The 25,622-nt window shown below is 32.4% G+C and overlaps 1 protein-coding gene across 1 annotated transcript in view; it reads right to left on the bottom strand.

The window, feature by feature from the left end:
- The window catches only part of LOC132194779 (espin-like), a 46,334-nt gene that overhangs the window by 10,968 nt on the left and 9,744 nt on the right, over positions 1-25,622 (bottom strand). The window contains exons 4-5 of the mRNA XM_059616273.1: positions 23,719-24,113; positions 22,047-22,416 (exon numbers count right to left, since the gene is read on the bottom strand). Of these exons, the coding sequence (XP_059472256.1) occupies positions 22,047-22,416; positions 23,719-24,113 (765 nt within the window). The remainder of the gene's footprint in view (positions 1-22,046; positions 22,417-23,718; positions 24,114-25,622) is intronic.

Raw genomic sequence — 25,622 nt, forward strand, 5'->3', positions numbered from 1 at the left:
TTGGAAGACAATTATATTTAATTACAAAATTCAACTGTGGATTAATTTTGTTTTTGATTACGCAAGGTTTGTTCCTCCTAATTAAACTCGCGCGAGTGCGGAAATGATGGCGGTGCGGCGGTAATTGGAAAAAGGCCCGGAATAATAAAGGCCCGCAAGGATCCAATTCGTATAATCTGCGCGCTGCGAGAGACAAGACGGGCGAGTAATAATAAAAGTGTGTGCTTTCTTAATGAGAGGGTGCGTGCTGACGTCACAAGGTGTGTCTCCTTTTGTGTGTGAGCGGGTCACATAACACCAAGGAGCGGTATTTTATTGCGACACGAGCCGCCGCCGCCGCCGTTGCGACGCAAAGCCGCCCCTCGTCAATTAATTCTTGTGATATAATACAAATGTGTAGCGTGGGCGGCGCGCGCGATTGTTACACGCGCAGTTGCTAATTAATAGAATCAAGTTTCCAGTCCCAAACCGATGTTCCAACAGGTTACCCAACGCGATTATATTTATTCCGATTTTCGGAGGTATAGCTTACGTGATTAGTAGTTTTGGTTTTGTTTCTATTACATAATCTAAAAAATAGATTTTTAACTCAAATTAATCTGCACCTTAGCATAATCTTACGAGATTAAATATTAATTTGTCACTCTAATTATAAAAAGAAAATTCAGTTAAAGACCCACTCCGGTCATTTGTATTGCTCTTTATTCTAAAAGATTGCTAAATTTCGAGTATATCTTGTGAAAACACTATTTTAAAATTCCAAACCGTTGCGTCGCAATCAAAAGAATATCGAAATAAGAGTGATTCGCGCGAAAAACGTGTGAGAATTGAGTAGCCAATCAGATCCATCAGTTTGTTCCAAAAACTACAGAATTTGGTCACATTGGCGCTGCGATCGCTGATTTTGCCAATAATGCCCCACGGCGCTGCAGAAAACTTGCCAAAATCAGCGATCGCAGCGCCAATGTGACCAAATCCTGCAGTTTTTGTACAAAATCTATGGATCTGATTGGCTAATCAATTCTCACACGTTTTTCGCGCGAATCACTCGTATTTAGGTTTTCTTTTGATTGAGACCTAATCAATCAGGTTTGGAATTTTTAAATAGTGTTTTCACAAGATATACTCGAAATTTAGCAATCTTTCAGAATAAAGAGCAATATAAATGACCGGAGTGGGTCTTTAACACAAAATAAGCAAAACTGAAGGTCAACAATTATTTATTAGATTTATTAAGCAGCTTGAATTCTTTAGCATTCACTTCAATAATAATCTTAATTTAATTCAGTCAACATTCTTCATAATCACAATGAATTTTTGAACTTTCCAATTGTCATTTTTATTTAAGGATTTTATCAATCACATAAATAATTATACCGAGAGTCGGCCTTGTTTCGCAAATCGGAATGTCATTTTGCATTGTGTTTTTTTTTTACTCTTCATTTATATAAATCGTTTATATTCTCATTCTTTCTTGCTTAATCAAGAAATGAGGCGCACGTTTCATTTGCTGAGATAGGATCGTTAGCGCAACCAGCTCATTTTCAAATTACAACGCCGGCCGCGCAAACTCGCATTGTCATTCTTAATTTCACGCTGGTCTTTTGTTTTAGCCATTCCAGCCTTTTTATCGGACCCCGGCTGTCAACAAGGGCGAGTCGCGGCCTCTTTTCGAGTATGCGGACGTAACTTCCTTTTTGTTTCGCGTCTTACACTTAAAATAAGTAAAATATTTAAGAGAGAGAGAGAGGAAAGCGTGCATTGCCTTACTGTAAATATTGAATAAAATAGTATTAAACAAAACAAAGACAGAAAACTTGTTAGAAGCGCTTTTCGTTTTTTCAAATTTTTTATTTTGTATTCTTGCTCATGAAATAAATGGTCATAGGTCATAGATCGTGACCAAAACTGGTAGAAGAGCCAATTTGTTGTTTTCATAAAAAACGATTTTTATTTCAATATGAGAACAAAGCCCATTTTCATCATTACGATTACTGTCTCCTCAATTTCTTCACTAAAATATTGAGTTGCTTAACACAAGAAATAAATAAATGCAGAAAAGATAAATTATTAGCTAGTAAAGGTTATTATGTTAAGTTTCAATTACATAATAATTTGTTATAAATAAAAATTATAATAGTTTTGATTCTTGTATTAGTCAGCGAGCAGCGCGGGAAACTGGTAGATCCATTTGTTTTTGAATGAAACCAATTTTTACGAGGGAAAGCCTAATAATCACCTCAAGTGTCAACTTCTTTAAATAAATATAATTTATATTTACTTTAAATTTAAACATGTTTATATATTTATATTTTGTATACATATTCTTTTTGAAGAGGTTTTTACGTGGATTTACTGAAACTGTGCGAGAAACACTTGGTTTTAAAGAATGGAATATACAAACCAAATGACTGTTTTAATAATGTAATTATTTTTCAATAAATTAAAAAATTTAAAATTTAATTTAATTTTTAAAGTTGTTATTGCCAAGTTAACGTTTGGTAATAATGTCTCAGTTTCAGAATACATAAAAACTTAATAAATTACAATTGTGAATCGTGTGCCGCTTTATATATATAATTTTAATTTAAAAACGCAAAATCATTGTTTCTGTATTCCATACAAAGATTTATCTTTTAAAAGACACAATGCCACATGTTTTGGGCTATGTGGGGATGTGTGTTGCACTCAGAAATTAAGGGATGCAGCGCCCCACTTTGGTCTAAGTCAGAAATTATACAATTTCCTAAACAGCGCCCTCTGATCTCTCTTAACATGTCTTAGAGGGTGGAGTTAAAAAATTAGGGCGTTCGCGGGAAAAAGAGGACACTCTGGTATCTCCTGTATAGATGTACGGTCGACTTTGTTTTGCTGCTCTTGTCACCGAGGTGTACTGGCTTATTACTTTGAACCCAAACTCAAAGTAATTGGCCCGCGGTAGGACTCCGATAGGCGATTATTTCACCTGGCTTGAGCATCAAATCAACTGCCCTGTTCCACAATTTGGTAATATCAAATAATCATAAGGCTTCACTCAAATATTCTCTCTCTCAATAAATCGCGCGCAACAATTGTACTCCGTATAAAAAATGACATTATTAGATCAAAGCAATAATCAGGCAGGACAATATAATAATTTGAGATAAACTTTAAATCAGACAACCATTTTATTAATAATATATTATGTATCTTTGTTACTATTCTTTTTATCAATAAATTTAATTTTTATATTACAAGGAAAATTCTTTTTATGCTCAAAATCTCAGAAAAGAACCCGCTCGCTTTAAGAACATTAAATCATTCATTTTAATAACAAACAAAACTTTTCATTTACTCAAATAGTTTAATATTTTATTTATAATCAATTATAGAATTCAAATAATAACTGATCACTCAATATTGACATCTTTATATTTCTTATATAGAGTCCAAAGAAGTGGATTTTATAGTTCATATTTGAATTAATAAAATAGCAGATTTAATTAATTTAAGAATAAGCATTATTTCAATATAAAAATCAGCTTAATTAAGACAATTAACCCCTCGTCATCCTGAACATTTACATGGTGTCAGAAAAATTGACAGTAGTTTTGAGCTAATTAGAAAATTCCACTTAGAAAAAAAAATTGCATTTGAAATTAAAAAAAAAAAAAAAAAAAAAAAAAACTTTTTTTTCTTTTTAATTAATTTCTTTTAATCACCACCACCGTCAACTAATAAATTTATTTTAACTTCAAATAACAGTTCAAAATTTATTTTTTATTTTTTACAAAATATATATCTCTGAAAATGAAATTAAGTTCAACATTAAAAATTAAATAAAGTAAGTACGAAAAAAAAAATTTTTAAATTAATATATACACATTCACAACATGGCACAAGCATTTGATTTTCCAACATTTGTAAAAGAGTTTACTGGATCTGATGAATACACAATAGATCAATTATTTTATGATTTAGATTTATATTTTGATTATAAAAAAATAACTGATGATGCAACCAAAATTTGTTTAGCAAAGACTCGTTTCTTCCACAAAGTTTTTGTAGCCATAGTCCCTTTACGCGATTGCACAGATTATAATGAGTTTAAGAAACTTGCAATTAACTATTTTTCAGATAAAATTAATCAATTACAAGCACAATTAGACTTCAATTTTCTGAGACAGGAAAAAAATGAAGAATTAGTTGATTTTCGCCATCGTCTTTTTAAAGCTAGTTCATTGGTGTTTAAAATTGATGAAAAATACCAAGCTTCAAAAGAAATAATTCTTGATTACATCCAAAACACTTGCATTTTAAATAATTTCATTAATGGTATATTTGATCCCGAGTTACGTCAACGCTTAATTTCCCATCACATTTATAACAATTTTGAAGAGGTTTTTAAACTTGCAGAAAAAGAACAAAGTGCTATTCGCTTCACTAAATTCATTGAAATAAAAAATGCGGTAACTTCAGAATTATTAGCATTTGAAAATAAATCTCAAAACGAAAAGTCTATTAATGTAATTAAATGTCAGCAAAATAATCACAAGGAGAAAATAAATCAATATACCTCTACGAATATCAAGGAGGCCAAAAACTGTAAACAAAATATTTATAAAACAAAAAGAAAGTGTTTTTTCTGTGGCAGTTCAACACATATTAAAATTAACTGCAGAAAAGTAAAGCAAAGAAAAAACAAAGCGTCGCGCTAGAAGAAATATTATAAAAAAATCCTATTATTATGTTTAAGTATTTTTTTTTTTTATCTGGTTAAAAATAAATAGGTTATCATTTTTTTAAAATGATATAAGACGGCAATCTGTCTAAAGTGGAAAGGCAGATCAGGATATTTTCACTTAAAATTTACTCAGTCGACCAGTTAATTAATGTGCGGTGCAATTTCTTGATGCGGTGTTTCGGCTTAGCGGCCAAGGCGTTTGTGCGTTTATCTCTCTCGATTTGTCGTGAGGCGTTCTTTGGAGCGCCTTGCAAGGCACTTATGCGTTTTGCATCAAGGGTTACAAATGAGGAATCATTTGTTTTTTTTGCCATTGTTCTGGAGCGAATTTAATGGCAGAGGTGTGGTTTAGCACCATTCAGAACTGAGTTTACTCGGAGGTTCCCTTCCATGCTCAATTGTGCATTTTTTACAAAATGCATAATTGAATGTCGATCAGTTCTGGTTACTTTGTTTGGGGTTGATACCAACAATTGCACCAATCATTCCGTTAATATAGCCGCACACATTTATAGTGTTAAAAAGTTTAAAGTCAAATGAAAGTATGGTATGTCTGGCTATTATATTTACTAAATTGATCACATTGGGATTCGCGTGGAAAAGTCCGCCATGAATATATTATATTTTTTTTTTTTATTTAATATTATAATTATTATAATTTTTTTTTCGATTTTGAAGACGCGGTGTCTTCAGTTATTTAAAGAATCCATACATTTCCTTCAGCCACTAAGAGGCATAGCTTTGATTGAAATCTTAGCTTGAATAAAAAATTTTTTTTGTTCAAAATTAAAAAAAAAAAAAAAATATTAAAAACAAAAACAAGAATGTTTAAGAAGGAAAGTTTAGGAAATATAATACGAGCCAAAGAGCAAAAGTGGTGAAATCACTTGAGCTAAATGTACTTTCTTTTGGAAAGGGCAGGAGTGGAACATAATATTTGACTTATTGATGAAAATGAATATATATAAAAAAATATATATATAAAAGAGAGAGAGAATGAAGCCTTAGTTTAAAATAAGTTTTTGCAAAAAAAATTTAACCTCGCGATTGCTTACTCGATTTTGTTTCGCGTACTTGCACTTGAGCCGGTTACGTCCTCGCATGAGGGAGTTTGATATTGCGTGCCACTGTAGGTCTGCAAAGAAAAGTGCACAATTTTTATCCAATTTGATCGCGCTAAAACGGCGGATTCAAAAAGGGAAAAATATTTTTGTGTATTTATTTCTATTTTATTTATTTGGCGCCGCTAGATATGAACAAGATTCGTCTTCTTGTCTTTCTTTTGCGTGCTGTGCTCGGAAACAATTTTTGAGGCAGAAGCTCCAAAGCACAGAAAAACAGCGATAATGACAGGGGCGAGGGTGGTCGTCACCAAAAAGCACAAACAGATGTGCGCCGCGACTGTAACAGGAAACGGTTCCATGAGCTATCGGAGAAAATTTGGTCCAACGCAACAGCTAAAAGAATGTTAGGTTCAAGGTACAAAAGATGCACGTCCGGAAACACAGAACCACATGTGCACTAGGGTGCACTCGCGCTGTGCTCGCACGGTCAGCCGTCGTATACAAGCAAGAGTCGCTTGCTCTTAAAAAGCGCATCCCTGTTAATAATGAAGTGATAAATTGTATAGGGATGGGACGCTTTCGGTAGGCATTAGAGCTGCCTGCGTCTTTTGAAATTTTAGGAAACAGAACACCCAGCACGACGCTTCACTGTGGGATTCACATGGCAACAGAGCCCAAGTGTGCATAAAAAAGAGAATTGTAGGATGTATTTATGCATGTTTTGTATGCTTGCATGAAGTTTTACTTGCACCGAATGCATAATGCATGAACTATATTTTAATCAACTTTAATCATTATTCTTCATTTAGATTTTTCTGCCGAGTTCCAAGTCGTTTATAACTTGTTGATTATAATTTTTTCACATATTTCAGACAGTGTGTTCCATTTGAATGCTACAAAATTATAATTATGTCTAATCTATATATTTCAATTTCAGATTTTTGTATTCAAAGTTCTTGCATAATTAAACTATTAATATTAAAAATTAATTTTAAATTGAAATTGCCAAGTTTTTTCCCCTGATTCTTGTTATAAAAATTAAAAAAAAAAAAAAATTAACATTTTTTTTTTATTGTTGCCGATTGTAATTTTTATTAATTCTGTTGAATAAATAAACAAAATTAAGCAAACATTTATTCAATTAATTTTATATTTTTACTTCATTGTCTTTGAAAAAAAATAACATTTCAAATAATTATGCAAGGTAACGTTTATTTCTTTAAGTATATATATATATATATATTTTTTTTTACATCCTATCTATAAAATTTTTTTTTAAAAAAAGGCAAATATAAAAAAAATTGCGTACAAAATCAATATTTTTATTAAAAAACTTCAACTTATTTTGAATGTCAAATCAAAAAATAATAATAATAATTTTCAAATGAAAAATTTTTTTTTTTACCCAGGGGATTGTAATTTTAATAAATTCTTAAAAATTTAAAAACGCAAAACAATACACAACGCTACATACACAACAACTAACAAAATACACTCACAGAGACTGCATACAAACTAAATGAATATTTTTATTTTTCTTACAAATATTATTTAAACAAAGAGTGAAGAAAACCTTTATGTGTAACGAGAGAGTTTACTATATCAGTAAAAGTAAGTTTATTTTAGATCAAAAAATTATTTGGATTGTAATTTGAAATTTATCAATTAATTGTTAGTAATAATTAATTTTTCAAAATTTATTCTGTATTTTTCCTGGTTCATTTACAACAATACCAAATATGTAAATTTGCTCATTTTGTAAAAAAAAGAAGGACCTATACAAATTCCTTTTCTGATGATCATCAAATTTTAAGGATCAAGAAGAAGCCAGCAAAACAGCTGCATAGTAATGACTTTGGGGCCAAGTGCATTTCTTTTCTTAACATTTATTAAATAAGTTACATAAATTCCCTTTGTTAAAAAAAAAGGTCAATCATCCAATCAATATTTCGTTTCAAATGTTTAAAATTTTTCTTAAAATTTTTATTATTTATTTTCATTTCAACATTTTTTTTAAAAATATTTTTTTTTGTTATTTACTTGTTAATATTTGATATTTTACTTTTTGAAAATGTTATCTCAATATGGTATAAAAAATTTCCATCTAATCATGTCTAATGATATTGGGTTTGCTAAGTGACTCTGCCTGGGCAGAACATGGAGTGTCACATATTTAAACACTGGCTAATTGCAGAATGCGCCGTTTCCGCTCTTCGAAAAATCGTGGAATGCACTACTCCACGTAATAGAGTGAGACAGAGGGTTTGATTCCCTCTTCAGGACGGATATTTTCTTGGGAAACTTTGAAAATATTACAAATTGAGGCTGACTTGCATCTCGCAATCAATAAACAACAATATCATTTCAATGTAAAATTTTTTATGCAAATTTAACATTTTCAAAAAGAATCAAATTAATATTTGGAAATATTATATAATAAAGAGAAAATATATTTTGGTTTTTTTTTCTTGTTAATAGAAAAGTGTTTATAAATTTTTTTTTCTCGCTATATAGAATGTGGTTCACCACGGCGGCCGAGTCTCTTTTGATTCGGGCGTTTTAGCAAACCTCTGCTAGTTTTAATACCCATTATGTTTTTTTTCCTATTTCAATTTTTATTTGTATAACTAGAATCAAATAAATAATAGTAATAATTGAATTATTTCGATAATAATTATAAAAAAATTGCACTTGACTTTCCATAACTGTGAACGTGGCTGCTTGCAAAAAAATATCCATCATAAGAAGACACCATTCGATTTGAGGATCAAGAAGAAGACCATTTATATGTTGCAGCCAAAAATTATTGTATTTTTTTTCGCACACTTTTCTTCCTTGAAAATCACCATAAGTTGAACTTAAGAAAAGGGATGTGAATGTTTGGGGTGGTAGTGGAAGGTCGAAAATCTCCTTTAATCCGATTTTAAGAAAAGGGATGTGAATCGTGTGCCGCTTTATATATATAATTTTAATTTAAAAACGCAAAATCATTGTTTCTGTATTCCATACAAAGATTTATCTTTTAAAAGACACAATGCCACATGTTTTGGGCTATGTGGGGATGTGTGTTGCACTCAGAAATTAAGGGATGCAGCGCCCCACTTTGGTCTAAGTCAGAAATTATACAATTTCCTAAACAGCGCCCTCTGATCTCTCTTAACATGTCTTAGAGGGTGGAGTTAAAAAATTAGGGCGTTCGCGGGAAAAAGAGGACACTCTGGTATCTCCTGTATAGATGTACGGTCGACTTTGTTTTGCTGCTCTTGTCACCGAGGTGTACTGGCTTATTACTTTGAACCCAAACTCAAAGTAATTGGCCCGCGGTAGGACTCCGATAGGCGATTATTTCACCTGGCTTGAGCATCAAATCAACTGCCCTGTTCCACAATTTGGTAATATCAAATAATCATAAGGCTTCACTCAAATATTCTCTCTCTCAATAAATCGCGCGCAACAATTGTACTCCGTATAAAAAATGACATTATTAGATCAAAGCAATAATCAGGCAGGACAATATAATAATTTGAGATAAACTTTAAATCAGACAACCATTTTATTAATAATATATTATGTATCTTTGTTACTATTCTTTTTATCAATAAATTTAATTTTTATATTACAAGGAAAATTCTTTTTATGCTCAAAATCTCAGAAAAGAACCCGCTCGCTTTAAGAACATTAAATCATTCATTTTAATAACAAACAAAACTTTTCATTTACTCAAATAGTTTAATATTTTATTTATAATCAATTATAGAATTCAAATAATAACTGATCACTCAATATTGACATCTTTATATTTCTTATATAGAGTCCAAAGAAGTGGATTTTATAGTTCATATTTGAATTAATAAAATAGCAGATTTAATTAATTTAAGAATAAGCATTATTTCAATATAAAAATCAGCTTAATTAAGACAATTAACCCCTCGTCATCCTGAACATTTACACAATTATATTTATTATTATATTTATAATTTGCGTTTCTACAGATGCATTATAATGAATCGTAATAAACGTTGCTTGCGGGATGAGCGAGCCCTGAGCGAGCCAAGGCAATACTGCATGTTATCAATGAAATTTGATTTGATTTACCATTCGAAAGCAAAAATAAAACAAAATCCAAAATATTATGTCGTGATCAATTTTCTCCTTAAAATATAATTTTAGAATTTTTAGCGCACACCAATTTGAGAGTCAACGTAAATTATCCCTTTTCCTTCACGAATTTGAGAGAATATAGTTTTATTTAAATTAAAACATGTTTATTTATTTGTAATTTGTAAACATATTCTTTTTGTTTTTACAATTTAGTTATATTTTTCATTAAATTAAAAAATTTAATATAATTTAATTTTAAAAGTTCTTATTGCCAAGTTAACATTTGGTAATAATGTCTCAGTTTCAGAATACATAATTGTAATTTATTAGAATTATTTATAATTATATTTATATTTTGCGTTTCTATTGAATCGTAATAAACGTTGTTTGGGGAGGCCAGGCAACGTACTGCATGTTATCAATGAAATTTGATTTGATTTATCATTCGAAAGCAAAATTAAAACAAAATCTAAAATTTTATGACGTGATCAATTTTCTCATTGCGATAAATATAATTTTAGAATTTTTAGCGCACACCAATTTGAGAGTCAACGTAAATTAACCCTTTTCTTGGTCCCGTTTGATTCGCAAAACTGGCGCGCTTGTGTTCGACGGCGGTTGACGAATGCCTCGAGGCCGTGCAACTCGAGAGAGTGTGGGCTGCTGATGGTGTCACAGGTGCAAAAGCAAGCGCATTTTATTTTTGGCTCCAGTGACGACTTTCCGACCCTCTGGCGTGCGTTTGCGAATAGCAAGCAGGGCTGACGCGAGCGAGCGAGCGAGCGCGCCTCTCCGATGGATCTTTCTAGCTGATGTGCAATTGATGTGTGCCAAAGCCAAACTCAAAGCGAGAGAGACTTTTGGATCCGACCTGCTCCAACGCAATCCTCTTTGCAGTTGGACAAAGGCTGCGAGCGGAAGGTCACAAAATTTATTCAAACCTAAAAGGCCATTCGTGCAATTGGATTTAGGTGCAAAAAGTTATTTCATTTAAAAAATAGTATTTCAAAATAAACTGTGTTTCAAATTCTTATAAGTGGTTTTATAAATTGTTTAACAAGCTTCTTTCGTGCGAAATTTTTGGTAAAAACGCTCAATTTATAGAAAGTGTGACAAAAATTATGAATGAAATGAGAATATTTTTGGGAACATTGGCATTTTTAGAATTAAAATTTAAACTGAAAATTTCATTAACGCAGGCGATGTGCTCAGAGGTCTGGAAGCAGCCACTTTTTAAGACCCGCCACGTATACACGAGGTTCGCAGTCCACGGATTTCACCACTTCATTTGTAAAGACAAAACCTTCCATACGGCCCGAGAAGGATGCGTGTGCAAATTATGCGACAAAATCTGCGACCAATACCACCTTGAGAAATGTGAAAACCGAGTGCTTTCCATCAACGACTACGCCCGTATGGGAAAAGACAAAACATGACTTAATAATCTGTTATTAAAATTTAAGAAAAGTTAAAAATATTAATTCAAAAATTTTTTGTTTAAATAATTAAAATTTTAATTGTTATCAAATTTCGCTTGTATTAATTTAAATATTGAAGAATTGTACTCTGACGAGGTATTTTCAATGAACTATATAAAACTTCATTAAAAGTTGGACAACAATTCAATTTGTTTACGCATTTTTACTCATTGCTCATTGAAAATATAAATGTAACGTTTCCTATTTTTATATAAACTTTTTATCAAACACCGTTTTGTACTTAGATAATTACTACAAAATTTACACATAATTTACTTGTTCTTGTTTTTTCGAGCGAGCCTCGCCAGGCTCATTTATTTTTTAGTGCATTTCAAAGAGGTGATGATACATTCCAATTTTGTTTTCGCAGTTTTTAGATATTAATATATTATGCATTCAATATTTACACTAGTTTGATAATTAAACTTTTACAAAAAAAGGAGGTTAAACCTGCGACATAATTATATTGTTAACAGAATATCTTCTTTCCAGCTCTATTTCCTATTCTTCCATATTTTTCATTCTATTAATTTTAATCCATAGATTCTTCAACATTTATCTTTTTCTCTTATTTCAAACTAATTATTTTTTTCTTTGAATTTAAATAGAACTCGCATTTTGTTTTTGTTTAGCGGTCAAATCAAAAGACACAAAAAGTATAGAAAGGGTAAACAAGAATGAGCATACGAGGCACTTTTATCTTCTTTACCCACGTTCATCATCAAATGGAGTAATTAATACTCACAATAATCCAGAAAACAGCATCACTTAATTCAATTGTACTGGACAAATTTAATAAAAAAAATTTCACGTCTTTTCTAACAAATTCATTCTTTGGCGTTAGGAGATATTTTGCACACAGTAAAGGTGAAAATGCTGAGTTTGTTAACCGCTTTGACATTATTATAAAAAAATTAATTATTTAATAAAAATGAAATAAAAATTATGCATTCACAAGTTTTCATCAGACTCTGTAAATTTAAAAAAAATTGACTTTTTTAATAAAAGCTGAAAAGTTTCAGCGGTTTTGCAAAAGAAGATTGAACAACGACGGGAAAATATTAAATAATAAAAGGAATTTTTGACAAGCTTGTCAGGCCTCTGTTCTCTCTCATTCTGTACTTCTCAACAGGGGAGGAAAAGTTTGACAGAAAATGCACGTTTGACACGTGACCGTTTTTTTTCCACGTCGAGGGCGAAACACACGGAGTCCGTTTGCGATCCAGAGCGGGATGAACGTACTTTGGCAGAACAGAGAGGACGTTTTGTTTTTTATCTTTAAGTTTGTCACGACTTTTCTTTTGGCGCGTCCGTCCTTGAATCTTAATGGTCCTTGAGAAGGAACTTAAGCTCTGCGGGAAAAGCTGCTGCTGCGGCTGGCTTTCGTGTCGTATGAAACTTCAAGCCGAATATCATCCTCGCGGAATAACTTTGTCTTTTCTCAGAGAGAATGGATATTAATTCGAATATTTTGAAGCCTATGGGAGAAACGTTCAAATTAGCCTGGAAACATTGAAAACTTAAAGAATATGAAATGAAGACGAAAAGCTGTAAAAAAAACCTAATTAAAGTAGCCTATTTTGCCAACAATTCTGCTTTTTGACTTGAAATGTCCAGTTTTTTTAAGTTCTAAAATTAGTGGCACAAACTTGAAATTGAAATTTGAAAGCAAAAATCTGTATGTTGTTAATTTGTTAGTAAGAGTGTGTGTGTGTTTTTTTTTTGTAAATTTTAGTGTCGAGTTGTGTCGTGTTTGCGTTGTTAAGTGTATTTCAGTTTCTGTTTTAAATTTTCAAAAGAATTTTTTCTTGGATTCAGAAACTGAGCGAGAAAACCAATGCTCGGAAAACGAATTGAAATATCCAAATTTCAACTTTTAATAGGAAATTTAAATTGTTTTTAAAACAGATTAAAATTTCTGCTTTAATAATAATTAATATTTCTACTTATAACTCAAAAATTGTGACAAGCGGCAACACCCTGAACATGACCAGGATCATGATTTCGCTTATTGAAAGCTCATCAGCTAGCATTTTCCACCTTTATTTTTAAAACAGAAATTTTTATTTGTTTTAAAAATGCTTAAAATTTCTAATTAAAATTTGAAATTTTTACATTTTAATTCTTCTTCCAAGCATTGGTTTTCTCGCTCAGTTTCTGAATCCAGGACAAAATTTTTTAAAAATCTAATTTATAAATTGAAAATATATTTCAAAGGAAAAAAAACTCGTTTATTCTACTTAGAATATCAGAAATTTGTGTCAAATAAGAGTTTGTTGAAATTTGATTTAAATTAATTTTACTTTTTTTATGTGTCAGTTTCAAATTAAATATTTAAATTCGCCTACTTATCAAATATTTATAAAAATCCATCTTCTATTTTTTAAGAAACTGTTTTATTTCAACGTGCAGATTTTGCTCTTTGCTCGATTCCAAGGTGGGAACTTCACGCTTTTCTTAAGAAAGTGATTGGATTTCGCAAGCGAGACTCAGAAGTGCAGAATAATGAATTATTGATCCCGAAGAAGAGCATCATGTGGGTGACGCAAATCATCATGTGCCATCGTTGGATGCTCCCTCGCGTTTCTATCTGCGTGCCAGCCACGATCTTTGGTCCCAATATTAAACACGTGCCGCACCTTCCACATATACGTCGGTTGATTATTATTTTTCGAATGTGCCGCCGCCGCCACCGCAGCCCCCGAGAGAAAGAGCGTCAGCCGGGGCGGTGTAAACAAAATTTCGGCCCAAGTGCATCGCGCCACCGCCGAGCTTTTCTGTTTGTTTGGCTTCGCGGGCGCGAATCTTCATCGCGGTTGCCTGATACTTGACGAAAACCAGTCGCCGCGATCTCGCTTTGAACGCGCAAAATCGAACCACCGACTCTCTTGTCGCGCTGCCAAAATTCAGACTGAATTTTTTGTTCTTGTCCGCAAGACATTTCATTTTGTCGCAGTCGAAGTACTAATTAACATTTTTTAAGAGGTTTTTTCCGTGGATTTACTGAAACTGTGCGAGAAACACTTGGCTTTAAAGAATGGAATATACAAACCAAAATTTTGACTTTTAATTGAAAAATTAATTTTTTTAAAATGTCTCAAAAAGTAATATTTTTGAGTCACAAAAAATCAAAATTTCAATTAAAACTCGGAAAATTAGGGTAAACAGAGCAACATAACTGGTCTGGATTGCGATTTCGCCCAATTCTAGGGCTCATCAGCAGACCTGAATGTTTCGACTGCACCTCGGCACTCACGAACTAAGACTGCGGCAGCTGTGTAGAGTGAGGGGTAGGAGAGCGAAGGGTGCATTTTTATAGCCCCTTCCTTAGTACTAATTAACATTCGTTTCCATCAATTTTTTTAAGAATCAAGTGAGAAGTAAAAAATGAGTGTACGAGAAAAGAATAAATTAATTTATTTTCAATGCTTGACTAAATTCTATCACCCAATATAAACTAGGTCTTATTAAAAGTAATTTCCAAGGATATTGTTGTAAATGCGAAGAATTATTTAAATAATTTAGACACTTCTTTAAAAGTCTGTTTGTTGAGGCAATTTGAAAGAACACGAAACATAGTTTTAATGTTAACAAAAAAAAAATTTAAAAATTTTTTAAAAATATAATGCAGAATGCTAAAAAAATTATAAAATAGTTGAAAAATTATTAAAGGAAAAAAAATATTTAGCTAGCAAATACTTTTAAACTTAGTTAAAACTACTTTATTAATATCTTTTATTAAGAAAACGAATTAATGCAAAGAATACACTTGCTCGTTTTTTTGTAACATAATTTGAAAAATGGAGCTAATTGCGGGCTATAAATATATTTAACACTCAGAAACTCGTGCAGTTAATTTTGTTTGACGCTGCTCAGAATGTCATAATTTAAATTAAAAACTCGTTTAATTGCTGATTTCTGAATTATTTATTTTGATAACAATAGTTCAGCTGCATTAAAATAAATAATAAAATTGCATTACAAAATAGAAAAATATGTTAATTATTGAAATTACTCCTATCTAGGCTGTGAGTGAATCGTGATTTTTTTTCGCTTTATCTGGAGATATTATTATTAAATTTATATTTTAATGAAATTTTTAAGTTTTACTAATTGTAAGGCTCTCTTTAAAAGATGGAGTCTCTTTAATCACGGAAGTTTTAGAAAAATTCTAGCTGATATTATGGTTGTGACATTTTGTACAAATTTTTTGATTCAAATAAATGGTTTTCAAAATTGAATATAAACAATTTGAAGAATGAACAACAATATTAATCATAATTAAATTGACAGTTAAATTTTAGCTCAATTTAAACCATTTATATTTTAAATACTGCACGGAAATTTCTAATATTATAAGATAATAATATTTCTTGAGCCTCCTTGGATAGCAACAACGGAGACGTTAAAAGGAGAAAACTCACACCAAATAAGCCACAGGCTTCTTATCAGTTCCTTCCGTCGCCGGCATCTCGTAGTAAAAATCAATTTAAGCCTTGGGTTTCTTTACAAATATAATCGTGCACGTTTTTATTCCCTGCTCGCATTGTGATGCAGACCGAGAGTTTTTTTTATTCTCTCGGCGCCCCATTATATGAACATTCGCAGTTGCAATTCTATCTGCAGGTTCGTGTGTGCGCATGCAGATGAACGCAATGAAGGGGGCTCGTTAAAAATGTGTTCATGCACATTGTGCGAGCGCTGCAAAATAATATATTATATATTGGCGAGCAAATAGAGCGCAGACGAACTAAATGTTGCATCTGCTGAATGAGCTCTCGCCCCACAGGTTGCGACCCAATTGCGAAATACCCACGGCGCAGCCTTTAAAACGCAGCTCACAGTGTTACGCGCTTTTAATTGATTTTTTTTTTATCTATTTTCTACATTGCTGCTGGGAGCTTAAAATGTTCTTACATGCGCAGATAAATATTATAGAATTAATTATCCCGGATTAAATAACATTATAAATGTATTACTAATTTTTTTAATTCAAAATTCAGATAGATTCCTTTTTATTCAATCAAAAATTTTTTTGAAGAAAGTTTTCACGTACCTCTTCGGCAAATTTTCAGATATTTTCAAATCATGTTATATATATACATTCTTAGGATGTATTGCAATGAAGTGATTAACTTAAATTCACATAAATCGTTTCTAAATTTCTCATCAAGCACAATATAAATAATTTATTAATAAAAATAATAAAAATTTAATGAGTTAAAACGAAAGACAAATTAACATAATATCAAAGAAAATATAATATAATTAAATAAAAATTAATTATATTATTTTTAATAATAACTAAAGTGGTAATAAAAATGAAGCGATTGGGCTTTTCCTCGTTGCAGAAAACAAGAATTAAAAAAAGCAATTTTCTGCAACGAGGAAAAGCTCGATCACTTCATTTCCATGATCATCTCCTCGAGTGTCAACTTCTTCAAACAAAAGTAGTAATTTTAAGTATTAAATACAAAATAAAAATAGCATAAATAGAGTAAATTATAAAAAATATGATAATATGATAATTCGGTTAAATAGTTAGTTCTGTTTAATAACAGGAAAAAACCGAGTTAAACCTCTGTTGTTGCCTGATGATGTAATATTATATAATAATTACTTCTCTGCAACTCGCCCATTTGCAAGTGGAACAAAAATATTTACCAGAAACCATATTAAATTTAGTGGAAATTTACAAGTTATTTTATCATTGGAAGCTTTTGCAGAATTGTTTTATAACCAGTTTTGTACTTTTATAATTCCTAATGACGCAGTCAATAATTGAACACACACAATCTGGTTTCTGTTTGTAATTTCAGTGAAAAATTATCAAAATTTTAAAAATCAAATTTAATATTTTAATTGGTTTTCAAATAGACTGCTTGAAATTTATTTGTTGTAGAAAGGAAAATGGAAAAAATTTTGACAAATGTACACTTTTATTATAAAATTAATGCAATTTTTAAAATTTCAATAAAATTACTTACTAACATTTTGTAAAAATACTAAAAATTTGTAGTAGAATTTGACACCTGCGATTTTTTTTTATTCATTCTCACGATAATGTCCAATTTAAACATTTGCATATGCTTAAAATTTTGATCTTTTTTATACTAGTTCAATCAGTGTGAAAAATTAAATATGTTCTCTTAAAACATTAATTAACGAGATGGAGAATGATTTAAATATATAATTTTTATCATAATAATCTCCTTTTATTTTCGGCTTGTCTAAGTAATTTGTCATCCTAAAAGCACGTCACATTATCAGACATGGCTTTGTTTGCAATTCCCCCTCGATTTCACGTATATATGCCTGCACCTAGGAGGCTGTTTTTCCGCATTAACAACGCGACAGGTGCGTATGTATGCATGTAAAGTGTGTGCGTTAATGCCCACGTAACTTGACAAGGGAGACACGCAGCGGGCCAAAAGGATTAAGAACTGGTGCACGTAACGCGCAATGTGTCTCGGCCAAGGTTCGGAGCAGAAATTAGTCGCATAATATGGTGTTGGTCGTGTCGGGGTCGCGCAGCCTTTCAATTATTCACCCAGCGGGAGCGAGACCGTCTATAATTTATTCATTCATTTATTCGCGCGCGCACGCGGTCGGTCAACAAAACAACTCGGGGTCCCCGATCCAATTATAACTCTCGGACCGAACGGTTTTCGCTCTTGTCGGTTTTGTGCGCTGATTGGAGCTGCTTCTGCGAAGCGATATGTACGAAATGTCCGCGTTTTGTAACGATCATGGCACAGTCACGCGCCTGCAAAATCTTTTCAGCCAATTGAGGGGAAAATCGGATTGGAGCACCGACAAAGCCATTTGCGTTTTCCGCCCGCCAGATTTCTCTCGACGAAAGGACCACCCGAATTTAATGGAACCGTCGGCTATTGTTTGGATTATGCGAAGGAAAATTAATGTGGATTTTCAGTTGGGACACGATTTTTAGACCATCTCTGCGGTGGAAATTTAAAGGGAAATTTTGTCAAGAAGCAAAAAAAGATTATTTTAGCGCTGGTGTTGCGTATAAATAATTAATGCAAAAAATTGAGGAGGTTTTTTATTTTCTCTTTTCCAATGAGTAGAAAAAATTGAAGCAGTCAAAAATAATTTTGACAAATAACAAATTAATGAATTAATTTTTTATTAATGGTCATTAACGCCTGTTTTATTCCACTGGGAGTTTTTTATTTCACAATTAATTTAACCACATAAAAATGATGGAGCTGCAAAAGTATAATATATGGAATTTATTTTATTTATTTTACCTGTTCATATTCAAACTTAATGTTAAATCAATGATTTTTTCAACAATAATTCGAATATTCATATTTAAAAAGTAATAAAATTTCAAAATCTGCTTACATGAAAATTGTAAGGAATCATTGTGATTGAGTTGGATTGTGAATTGAACGTTTTATACCATCAAAATTAAATGATCAGTGTTTAATTTCTGCCTTATTTGTTAATAATTCATTATTCATTTTGTTATTTGATAAAATTTGCGGAATATTGATAAATATTATAGGACGTCGTAAAGTGATTTTTTCGCAGCAATACATGAGTTTTAATCGAATAACTGTAAATTTTTTTATAGTCGATTTAAAACAAATTAATCTTTCTTTCAAAACGAAATAATTTTTAATACCCGTGACTTATTCGGCTCAAAACTTCTCGTTATTTCATAATTGAAAATTATATATTTTTTTAATTTTTGTAAATACGTTGGATATCAAGAAAGTAATTTATCCTAGCGTATTTAAAAGTTATAGGAGCATGAATATAGAATTAATCTTTAGGTGAAGTACGTTTTTTCCTTTGATGTGTTTTATAGTAAATGATGCTTTCTAAACTATAGATTTTTAATTAAATTGGACGAAAATTTATCGATCGAGTCGGAGAAAAGTGCTTGGATGTGGCAAATTGGCAAAAGAGCTTGAGAGAGGCTCTCTTTCTCTCCGTCGCCATCAAATTAAGCAAAATCAAAAGCGGCCGGCTGGAGAGGCGAGTGTGCGCAGACCGATGCTCCCTTTGGCCCTTTGACATTCCCATTTATTTTGCCTGAGGTGGCAAAAAGTCGAATTACATTCAATTTAAAACCCATCCATCCATCCATCTCTATCCGTTCTTTCTTTCATGTGCGCGGATCTTTTGTCTCTCCATCGCAAATATATCCCTTTTCTCTCTCTCCCTGCTGCGCGTGATCATCAAGCGTGTTTCTCTCATAAAAAAACCACCCTTTCATAGTGCATAAGCAGAGCCTTTCCGTGTTGGGCGAAGTGGGCTGCAAACATGAAGCACGAATTCCGCCCGTCAGGGAGTTGCATTTTATTTACAATTACCCCCGAGTGACGTCGGCAAGGAATGCTTTTACCTGCTGCTTTTGATGCTCCGCAGAATGCCCTGCGGTTTCACATGTCGTAATTTAATTCCTCGGTGCTCCGCGCACGTGTGTCCCGATTCTTTTTTTATGCCCATAAACACATAACGACACAGGAAGCTCAAAGAGTGCAACAAATGTTGTTAATCAACTTGCAACTCGGTTACTTCTGCAAACTTTATATTTAGTTAAATTACAAAACAAAAGTAAAATGGATCAACTTAAGACTTTTGCAGAGAGAATGAGAAAATTATATTAAAAAGTATAATTTAATGATAGCAAAGTATACAAAAAAGTGTGATTGAAATGGGACAAAGTTTGTTAAAAATTAATTAATCGAACTTATTGTTAAGACATTTATTTTTCAACAGTACAATGTACTTTTTTTATTCACTCGCACAAGGGTACAGTTGATAAATTAATTGAAATAATAAATTAGAGATTCTCAAAGTTCAATTGAAACAAATTATAATCAAGTATGTTTTCCAGCGCACAACGTATTGCCCTAATTTTTCATTCTAAAAATTTCACATCAACAGGATTGTCTGAAAATCTGTCCGGGCATCATATTAATTTTTGCAAGCAAATGAGTTTGAGACTCCTTCACCTTTACTTCACCTGTGCTTCAGAGAGCATCACCCCATAATAGAAAGAATTTGCATCAATAATTTAAAAAAAAAAATCCTTCCCATTCAAATTAATAAAACCGTTCTTATTTAAACGGCGCTTATTTTAGTGATTTTTTCCCATTTTCCAGTTGGGGAATTCTAGAGATTGAAAAAGACCACCAGAGAGAATTTTTTTTTTTTTTGTGTGCTAACAAGTCGCTCACGCAGAGCAAAAGCTTGTGCTGCAAAGTCAAACAGAGTGGCAGTAAAATTTGTCTTGGCACCAACTTCAGTGAATTTTGCTCTTTTTCCTCCTTCTGTGCGCGCGCTCTAACAAAAGGTGCACCATTGAAATGGGCAAGTTTTATAACTCTCGGCAGAGTATTTTTAGCGGGCGGGCACAGCAGTCCGTTCAAGCGTTCACTATATGACTAGTTTTATTACCGCGCAGACAGTTTTTCCAGGAATAGTTGTAATGGAAAAAAAAGCGTTGGAAGAAAATAGGCGCGTTTTTCGGCGTCTAATCTTATTAATGAAATAAAAAGCCAAGAGGAGAGAAAGGAGCTCGCAGGCGACCCAGTTTGATAAGGTGATAAAAACCCAGATTTTTTTATGTTAATCGATAGTGATGATGATGACGAATGAGGATGATTGATTTTACAGAAATAATAAAGGGTCATTTATTATATTTAATAACAGATATAAATAATAATATTTTATGAAAATGAAAAATTTTAGTTTTATATTTTATAGTTAAATAATTATGGTAAAATAAACAATATTATTTTATTTAAACTGTTAAAAAGTAAAAAATAAATCATTTAACATAAAAATGGCCCCAAGGAAAAGCAATGTCGACGTCAAAATGGAAAAAGAAGATGCAAATTTATCAATAAATAGATTCAAAATAGTTGATTTGTTAACAATCTAACGATGGATATAATGAAGTTATATCATTTTTCATTTATAATTCCAGTGATTACCATCTGAATAATTATATTTTGTTACAACGAGACTTCGCACTGATAAGTGTGAATAGAAAAACTCCTTGATTGCATTTAAAAAGCAATAATTTTAAACACAATGATACAAAGAACCAAGATCAATGCAAAGTAAATGCCCGTTACAAAATATACAAAAATATAAAATTTAATAATTATAAATAGTCTTGAAAATATATCGAATTGCTAAAAAAATTTCTCTCCTTTTTTCCAAACAGAAACATTTATTTAGTCTAAAATATTAAAAATATTTTGAAAAAGTGGTGAAAATAACAAGAATTATTTTTCAGATACTTTTAATCTTTCCGTTGCGATTTTTGCGTAATTTAATTTTGCTTTATTTTCCTTATTTTAGAATTGTGGCTGGGCCAAATTTGGCCTGTGTTTAATTCAAATCATGATATTATTAATTAAGGCCATTTTAATGTCTCTGATTAACATAAGATCCAAAAAATGAGCATTAATTAATTTTTATCAAGAACCTTTTTGCACATTTTATGCAAAAGAAAAATTGTTCTTCCGCAAAGAACGAAACAAATTTAAAAGTAAAATGTGCCCGCGGGTCATTGTATGCAGCGTCGAGTTTCCGAATTCAATGCGTCACTGTCAGACAGCGCTTTCAATTTGCATATTTCGTTGGTGCTTTGAAAAAATGTATGTATAAATAAAAGAAACTTGGCAGACTCACCCTTCCGGAGTTGTCGTAGGTGTTAACGTCAGAGGGCTGCAGCTGGAGGCCGTTGGCGCCGGTCATGAGGTCCTGCAGGGCGGCCTCGTCGCCCTCGCGGCAACACCGGACGAGCGAGATGGCGGCCGCCGAGGTGGCCGCGAAGCAACCGCCCCCATTGGAGGCAGTCGGCGGCGGCCCCACTGTCGGCGGCAGTTTTTTCGCGTCGATGGCAGCGATGCTCGAAAAGCGGCGGAGGCCGTTCGCCTGCTGCACGACGCCCGAAAATACCTTGTTGTTGGCGTTGCTCAGCTGCAAGATGTGGTTGTTGATGTTGTTGTTGAACGAGCAGTGCACGCTCGAGAAGCGTCTGCGGAGCAAATCAGCAACGCTGAGGTTTTAAATGTTGTATGTTCGAATTTACCATTTATTTGTTTTGAGTTGGGAAACGGAAAATAAATTATAAAACTTCAATTGAAAAAAAAAATAACAATTAAAATCATAAAACTTTTGACTTTTGACGTTCAATTGTGAGCTATTTAATTTAATATATAAACAATTTGGTACTATAAACGGTCTAAAATTAATAAATCAATTAGATCATTACTTATTTTGATTAACATTAATTAATAGCTTCATGAAGAAAAAAGAATAAATATTCTTTCAGTCATTATATTATTCATTTATTTATATATTTTTTTTTAAACAAAAACTACGCATTTAATTGTAAAATTAATTTAAATATTGTCAAATAAATTTTACAATGTAAGGCAATTATGTTTTTTGATTAAAAACAGAACACTAAAATTATATATAAAAAAAAGTATTAAAAAACATTAATATATATTTTTGAGAATAAACAGCATAAATAAAGATTGAGCAAGTACACAAAATCTATGAGACTTGCCTTATAAAAATTTGGTCACACAATTTCCAAAGTAAATTTTAGTAAATTTGATCTTTCCGCAGAGCTGCGCGCCGTCAGAACCGCTGGCGCGTTTTATCAATCAAAACCCCGCAAGAGAGATGCGCTGTTCTCAATTACTGTTTCGCAGTCTAGTCATGTCATGAGCTGATTTGTGAACGTGATCATGTTTCTGAGTTAATTGAAAACACCGGGATGGGAAATGCGTAGGAAGCAGTGTCATTGCGATATAAACTTTTTTATTTATTATAATTGATTTTTTCCACGGTCTCATGTTCTTGGTCTAACAATAAACCGTGTAAACTTTAAAATAAAATCAAAATGTTATCACTACTGGGAAATTAATAGAAAAAATAATTAATTCTACAATATGAAATATGGATTGGAACAATTAACTTTTAAATTTGCTGAGTACCAGTTGAAATTCCATTTTTCCTCAACGGATTATTTTGAGTCCTCTAAATATTTCGAAGAAAACAATAATCGACTCAAAATACCCAACGCGGAAAAGCCAAATTTAAATTCTAGCACCACAAGTCAACCAATTATGGTGCAAAACATTATAATAATTTCATTTTCATTTGAAATAGTAATTAAAATTTTTGCAAACTTAAAAAGTAGCCTCTGAATTTAATGAGCTTTTCTTTCAACCGAGATGTTTCCTTGTGCTCATCACTGTAATTACGAAAAGATTTTTAGCGCTAAATATTTGATGAAATATTTCTTTTCAATTGAGTTTTAAAATATTTACGAGGAGGCGAGACAAACCTGTTGACGGCGATCTTAATCCTGAAGCTCTCCTTGTTGGCGTTGTGGCGGCGACTCCTGAGCCAGTTGGACACTCCGGCGATGTCGGAGACACTGTTGGCGCCGGCCTGCTGCTGCTGCTGCTGCTGCGTGCCGCCTCCGTTGTGCTGCTGGTTGCCTAGTTCGCCGGCCGCCCCACCGGTGGTGCCACACGAAAGGTCGAACGTGACTCGGCGCGGCGGCCGCGAAGGCAGCACCGCCGCAGCGGCCGCTGCCGCCGCCGCCGACACGGCCCCCGGGGGCGTCGTCAGGCTGCGCGTGTACACCCTGCGAGGGGCGACGGGCGCCACCTTCAGTGGGGTGCGCGGCAGGAACATTTCCGAGGGGCTCTTGTGCGCCGGGTACAAAATCTGCAACTTGAAAATTACATAACAATGTAACAATCGTGATTCAGAGAGTAAACTTGAATTTTAATTAACAATAAGTTAAATAAGATCTCAAACATAATAACGATACTATAGTCATCAAGCTATGATTGTTTAAAATTAAATTACACATTTTAAAATAAAGTCAAGGAATATTTAAAATAATTATTTAAATGAATTTGTTTATTTTACATTTAAACGGCTTTAGTTGAATCATATTTTTAAAGTAACATAATATAAAGAAAATAAATATAAATATATTCAATAATTTGAATATAAAATCAATTAATTTAAACAAATGAAATATTATCTGAAAAATGCAATAAAATGTTACAAATTATTGCTATAAAAATATTTGAACCGTTTTTTATTTAATTTTGATTATCAAATTGACAAGCCTCCTTAAAATTAATAATGGTTCCACACTTTCAAATTCCGTTTTATACCTCTTGAGATAAGTTGCGACAGTTGCGTTGTAGTGAGATTATTTGTGGCTTTTCAAAAATTTTAATTACTCTTTTATCAACTTCGGTAAGCCACAGGCGCTGCTTATTATGGTTTAAGACGATTTCCTCTTTTTATCTTTGAGTTCTTTTAATGCGTCGTTCACAATTCTGACTTCAAATTTTCCAGGATGTTATGCAAACTTTTACTTGATCTAGAAAATATTGTGCTAGGTGCGTGCTTTGTCGCATTAATGGTCCGCACAAGTCACATAATGTACTTTCACGGGTATTAACCTTGCGTAAGGGGCTTTCACTTATGTGTTGTGCTTTTGCTCTGTTTCATTTTCGTGATCGCAGCCAGAGAGTCTTTCCCTGAACACTCGTCCAGGAAGCAGCTGCTTTGCATCTGCAATTATGCAAATATCGAAAAAGCCACTTGTCGATTCCATTTAGCGGCCGACTCATTTTGCATTATTCATTCTCGGACACGTCTTCTCTTTCTCGAGGAGAAAATTCCTCGCACAGTTAAACGGGTCAAGAGGTCAAGTGAGTGGTCATCATGAAAACGACACTCTCGCTTGGAATTTATCCAAAAGCAAGCAATATCCTCGAAATAATCTTCAATATTTTCCTTTGATCATTTTGTGGTTTTAAATTTAAATTTAATTATTCAATATGAACTGAAAATGATAAAATAATTTGCATACAAAATTGCTGCTAACTTTCTTCTAATAAAATCAAAATCTGATCTCTCTCTTAATACTTTCATTTTTAGTTTTCAACTTTTGATGGCATCATCGCGTGGATCATCACTTACAATTAGAGGGATAAGCTAGCAAATTAAAATGATGATTTTTCAAATTAAGTATTAAGTTGCACAAGAAAAAGATAAAAAAGAGAGCTCTTCATATTAAATAAAGAGCACAGGTCAACAAAACCCAAAAAATTAATAAAAAATAGTTATTAAAATTTTACAAATCGTAAATTAATAATAAAGAAAAAGTTATTCAAATCATTTTTGTTCTATTTTGTATTTGGAAAGTTATGCAACGCG

Source organism: Neocloeon triangulifer, unplaced genomic scaffold (assembly GCF_031216515.1).
Source record: "Neocloeon triangulifer isolate White Clay Creek 2 clone unplaced genomic scaffold, ASM3121651v1 ptg000008l, whole genome shotgun sequence".
Lineage (NCBI taxonomy): Eukaryota > Metazoa > Arthropoda > Insecta > Ephemeroptera > Baetidae > Neocloeon > Neocloeon triangulifer.